Source organism: Helianthus annuus, chromosome 9, assembly GCF_002127325.2.
Source record: "Helianthus annuus cultivar XRQ/B chromosome 9, HanXRQr2.0-SUNRISE, whole genome shotgun sequence".
NCBI lineage: Eukaryota > Viridiplantae > Streptophyta > Magnoliopsida > Asterales > Asteraceae > Helianthus > Helianthus annuus.
In genome coordinates this window covers 112,703,725-112,709,428 of record NC_035441.2, presented here as the reverse complement: position 1 = coordinate 112,709,428, position 5,704 = coordinate 112,703,725, and the positions used below count along the sequence as shown (strand labels likewise).

At 47.8% G+C, this 5,704-nt stretch overlaps 1 protein-coding gene across 1 annotated transcript; it reads right to left on the bottom strand.

Moving 5' to 3' along the window:
- Positions 1–252: 252 nt before the first annotated feature.
- LOC110878211 (heavy metal-associated isoprenylated plant protein 39) lies at positions 253–1,411 on the bottom strand. Its single transcript, XM_022126481.2, has 3 exons — positions 1,256–1,411; positions 1,061–1,139; positions 253–740 (listed from the first exon to the last, which is right to left on the bottom strand). Exons 1-3 carry the CDS (start codon positions 1,262–1,264, stop codon positions 496–498), a joined length of 333 nt encoding a protein of 110 aa, XP_021982173.1. The 5' UTR covers positions 1,265–1,411; the 3' UTR covers positions 253–495.
- Positions 1,412–5,704: the final 4,293 nt, after the last annotated feature.

Sequence of the window (5,704 nt, the reverse complement as noted above, 5' to 3'; positions counted from 1 at the left end):
GCGTTATACCCACTACACCACTTTTGCTATAATGCCCCCTTGCTGACTAGGACGCCACATGGCGCAAAACGCCCCATGGTGGGGGCATTATAGTGTTTAACCATTACGCATGGTCTTATAGGCTAGAAAAACATATTTATTAAACAATTTTGTTAAAAAAATTTAGGATTAAATTCTCGTTGCCTTTTTGAAACATCTAGAAAAAGAATCAAAATTTTAGGTTGAAGACGCCAAGACCCCACAAATTGAAAATGAAAAACAGAAAATAAATAATAATAATTCAAAGATATGAAAGGTACCAAGACAGTTCAATGCTTGCAAATGAAGCTAACTAGATCATGTTCATACACAAGAATCTTCGATCTAAACCGCCATTGCAGATCTGCTCAAAACTCCATTCTGAGTTTCATTTTCATCAGTTTTTTTTAAGGAATTTATTTGATCTATAGAACAAAAACATATACTATAAAAATAAGTTTTATAAAAAAAGTTAGATTATTTCTTCTCTTCCTTCGGTTCTTCCTTCTTCTCCTCTTTCTTTTCTTCCTTCTTCTCTTCCTTCTTCTCCTCTTTCTTTTCCTCCTCTTTCTTCTTCTCCTTCTCGGGCTCCTTTGCGGGCCCGACTGATATGATGTCCACCTTACCTACTTTCTTGAGCTTCTTCACCACTGCCACCGTGTCCATCTCTCCGATCACCGTCAGCTTCTGATCTTTCAGATCAGCTGCTATGGAATCAACACCTAAAAGAAATACATGATTAACTTCTACTTCTTTTCATATTCTTTTACAAAAAGGTGTCCCACACCATATGGAAAGGGACACCTTTCGTCACAACTTATATCTTTCAGATCAGCATCTATGGAATAACACCTAAAAGATATGGTTAACTTTTACTTCTTCTAAGGAAGGAAAGGTGTCCCTAGTGACCGGTAGGGACACCTTTTATTACAATTTAAGGTGTCCCTGACATGATAGGAGGGACACGTTAGATATACAAGTTTTTTTTGTATGATTAGTTAAATTTGTTTACAAGATCAGAGATGATAAACTGAAACCATACCATATATATCTGCAGCTGCTTCAATGGCTTTTTGCTTTGTTTTGTCATCTGTCATGGTGAGAACTTTGAGGACCACCTTCTGTTCATCATAGATCATACATAAACATGCAGGAAATTAATTATAAAAAGGAGATTTAAATAAATTTATAAAAATGAAGAAAAAAAGAGTGGTGGGGATGAAGAAATTGTTGGTACCTGAGCCATGTGAGAGAGTAGGGGAGAAGAAAGTGGGAATTATGATTTGATTTGTGAACAAAAGAACGAATTGAAATGGTTCGTCCTTTATTTAATGTTTTGGTGTTTTATAATGATGTTATTCGTATTACTACAGCCGTACAAGTTGCAACGTATCTGGTCATGGTGATTAGTATATGGATGTGATTTTAAAAGTTGTACTTTGTGCATCGGTAGTGGAACTTGTCGCGTCTCGTATTTGGTTGCTGCGTAGTATAATATAACACACAAGAATTATTGTGAGTGTAAATGGTATTATAAAATAAATTATTTATTCATTCTTCTAACCTTAATAAATATTGTAATGTAATGTAATTGGGTTTAAGTCCGTTAGAGTTATACATTAGGGTGTCATCCCGAACTATATAAACCTTTGTATATTATTTATTTTGAGATACTGAAGGGGTATGGTCTCAGATCTCGCGTCAGCATCGACCGCGAGTGACCATTACCCTTATCAAAACCCCCACTAGCTAACAACCTACTTGAATCCAATCTATCTAGTAACGAAGGAGGACTTACATGGAACATGAGAACGGTAGAGTGATGCGGCATAGCATCACATCTGGTGTATGAAAACGAAAGTATTCACAGCGATGCGGCATCGCACCGCATCCAGTGAACACTTCTATCAATACAAGAAAGCCTTACCTTAGGCATAGGAGAAGATGAACGTAACGGTGCGGCTGACACCGCACCATATGGGCATTTTCGTCACGACAAGGGATGCAGGCAAATAGTCTCCGCGGACGACGATGCGGCTAGCACCGCATCTCGCGTATTCCTCGATCACAAGTAGGAGACGCGGTAACTTCAGATGTTACCGCACGTAGCGATGCGGCTCGCACCGCATCCTATGCACTCAACAAGTGGGACTGACACCACAGTGCAAGTGGCACCAATGGCAGTTACCTGTCAGAGCTACGTAAGCAATGGACTGACGTGGCGTAACCTCCACAACCGACAAGCCTGACACACCTGCAAAGGTGCAGCACGTCGTCAGTCCATCCATCATCATCCTCCTTCACTCCTCGGCTATAAATACCAACCCCAAACCAGGTTTGAGGTATCTCTTCACAACTCTCTCACTACTACTACTATCTTACTTTGCTTCCCAAGCAAACTACTGATTCTCACGCCGGAGAGTGGTAACAAGGAGCACCCCCCACCCCATCCTCCTTGTTACGAGTCACGGCTTGTTTCCTTGTGCAGGAGATCAACCACCGGTGATCCAGCCAGCGATCCTCGAGAGGAAGGGATTAACCCTTCTTGACGAGACCAGTGTGTTAACCCTGCCCGGTTAACCATTGTTTCATCATTGGCGCCCACCGCTACTCTTAGCATTTTCTAAACCATCCTTTTCCCTCTCTCACGATCATGACTGATCACCAAAACAACACTGCGGATAACCAAAATCCTCCATTCCCACCTCCGGTAGGGGTCAATGCCTCGACCTCCCAACCCGGACACATCGGCACGTCCACACAAAGGAGTCCCTCCTTTATGTTTGGACATGACTTATCACAGTTCGCATCTGTGATCCCACCAGGCATGACCGTTCATACCTGGTACGAGCAGCAGGCAGCCCTGCTGACCGCAGCATACAACCGCGCTTGTACGGAAGCGAATATACAAGCTGGGCCTACCCCAGCACCGCACACCCATGCTGAGCGTATTTTACAATACGACGGCAGGATACATTCACGCCTGGCTTCAAGAAGCCGACGTGATGACCGCGGATCGTCTTACTGTTCGGTCCACACCCTCAACGAGGACGATTCCTCATACGGGTCCCATACCAGAGGACCAGTGCATACGCGCCTTGGCCCCCATGGCGAGGACAGGAGACGGTCAACCTCCCGACGTGGCCCAGGCATTCAGAGCCGATTGGGCCCACAACCATACACCGAAGGGTACGGTCATACCGACCCTTACGACTGTACCTACCGCGGGGATTCACATGACACCAGCAGCAGACCGGGAGGACGCAACTATGTTCCTCCCAGTCACCCCCGCAACACATACCTCTGGGCGGCAAAGCGCCCTGCGAACGAGCCATACAGGCGAAAGGCAGCGGCCGAAAATTCCAAGTTCGGCACGCGGATTGCCAACGCCAATGTCACCACGACAAAGTTCCCATTCAACGTTGGGAAATACAGTGGTTCGACCGACCCGGACGACCACATGAACATCTTCATGGGCGCGGGCATCAACGGCCAGTGGGATGAACCCACCTGGTGTAATTTCTTCCCCCAGACCCTTACGGGCCTGGCCAGGGCATGGTTCGATTCTTTGCCAGTGGGATCACTGGATTCATTCGAGTACTTGCGTACCAAGTTCCTCGCCCATTTTAGCCAGCAGCGACGCCACGAACGTGATTCGTTGGACGTCATGAACATCTGGCGAAGGGACGACGAATCCCTCGAGGCATTCGTCGTCCGTTACAATAAAGAATGCCTGGAGATAGGTGACGTGGCAGATCAGATGGCACGAAACCACTTCATCCGGGCCGTCAAAGACAGAGAGATGATCATGACCATCTCTGGCAAGGAGGGCTTGCCCAAAAAATGGGAGGATGTCATGACCGCGGTCAAGACATACGCCCAGACACAGCGGTCACTCGAACCGCATGTGGCAAAGGCAAAGCCCCAAGCTGAAACGTCCCACCAAGGGTCCAAGCGTAACAATAAACGCAACCGAGACGCTGGAAATCGTGATATTTCCAAACCGTACTTCCCGCGAACCAACACGTTCAACCCAAGGAACTACAACCCCGCCCGAGACAGTCGGGCATCAAAGAAAGATTCTCGGGACCGCAACTGGACCGAGATCACCATGTCGCCAAGTGAGGTCCTCCTTGCGGACCCACAATTCTTGCGACCGGCACAACCAATGAAGTCCAAGAAAAATCAGGACCTCACACTCTACTGTGAGTACCACAAGGACTCGGGCCACACCACCAACAACTGCATCAGTCTCCGGCTGGAGATTGAGCGGGCCTTGAAGGAGGGAAAACTGCAACACCTTTTGCCAGGTGGGCAAAAACCCACCAAGCGCATTACCCCTCATGGCGAAGGTACCTCCTCCGGGAAGAGAACCATGCACGTGGCTTCCACCCACATGATACACGGAGGCAAGGGCAGGCCGCGCAAAGCGGCGAGAAGGCCGGAATGTGACTGGAAAGACGAGCAAGTCGTCTTTCCAAAAGTCCGAGGCGGACCGCGCGATAGGCGCGCCGTCGTTATTTCAGGCCAACTGGCACATTACTGCACCGAGCGTCTATTCATAGACCCGGGCAGTACATCTGATATAATCTACGAACAATGCTTCAACCAGTTCGACCAGGAGGACAAAGATCGGTTGCAAGCAGTAGATTACCCGTTAACCGGGTTCGCAGGGGAAACTGTCTTTCCCCTGGGCCAGATCACCTTCCCTGTGCGTCTTTCTAGCGGAAACCGCACAAGGACAGAAGAGGTAAACTTCATGGTTTTACCTCACACCTCCAGATATGACGTACTCCTCGGGAGAGAATCCCAAGGATATTTCAATATGATTACATCCGTCCCCCACTCTGCGGTTGGTTTCCCAACCGAATCGGGGGTCGCGATAATCTATGCCCGCAGGGACGTCATGATGTCGGACGAAGTACGTCCGACCAAGGTCGCAAGGCCCACTCCCAACGACCACCCAGAAAAATGGGTTCTCAACGCGAGATACCCAGAACAAAAGGTCACATTGGGTCACGCCTTATCCCCGACCACGAAAGCGCAACTGAAGCAGCTTCTCTTCAGGAACCAAGACATCTTCGCGTGGACACCCGCAGACATGACCGGGGTCCCACGTGATATTGCGCAACATCACCTGAATACCTTGCCAGGTATTAAGCCAGGGATCCAAGGCCAACGCCACCTTGGGTCAGCCAAAAATCAGGCGATGCAAGAGCAGATCGAAGAACTGCTCTCCGCAGGCATCCTGCGGGAAGTTAAATACCAGACGTGGTTATCCAACCCAGTCATGGTAGAAAAACCGTCCGGGGGCTGGCGCATGTGCGTCGATTACAAAGACCTTAACAAAGCCTGCCTCAAGGATTGTTACGCACTTCCAGAAATCGACGAAAAAGTCGATAATCTCGCACCATTCAGATGGAAGTGTTTCCTCGATTGCTACAAAGGGTACCATCAAGTACAAATGGCAATCGAGGATGAAAACAAAACGGCATTCCGGACTCCCACCGGAAATTACTGTTATACAAAGATGCCGTTTGGGTTGCGCAACGTGGGCTCAACCTACCAAAAGTTGATGAACGACACTTTCCGCGGGCAAATAAGCAAAAGTGTCGAAATCTACATGGACGACCTGGTCGTCATGAGCATGGAAGAGGATACCATGCTCACAGACATCGAAAGAACA

Bases quoted from the DNA above. Each gene is read 5' to 3' on its own strand.
- LOC110878211 (XM_022126481.2), bottom strand. The intron at 741-1,060 runs GTATGGTTTCAG...TATTTCTTTTAG, and splicing joins AGCAGCTGCAGATATATATG to GTGTTGATTCCATAGCAGCT.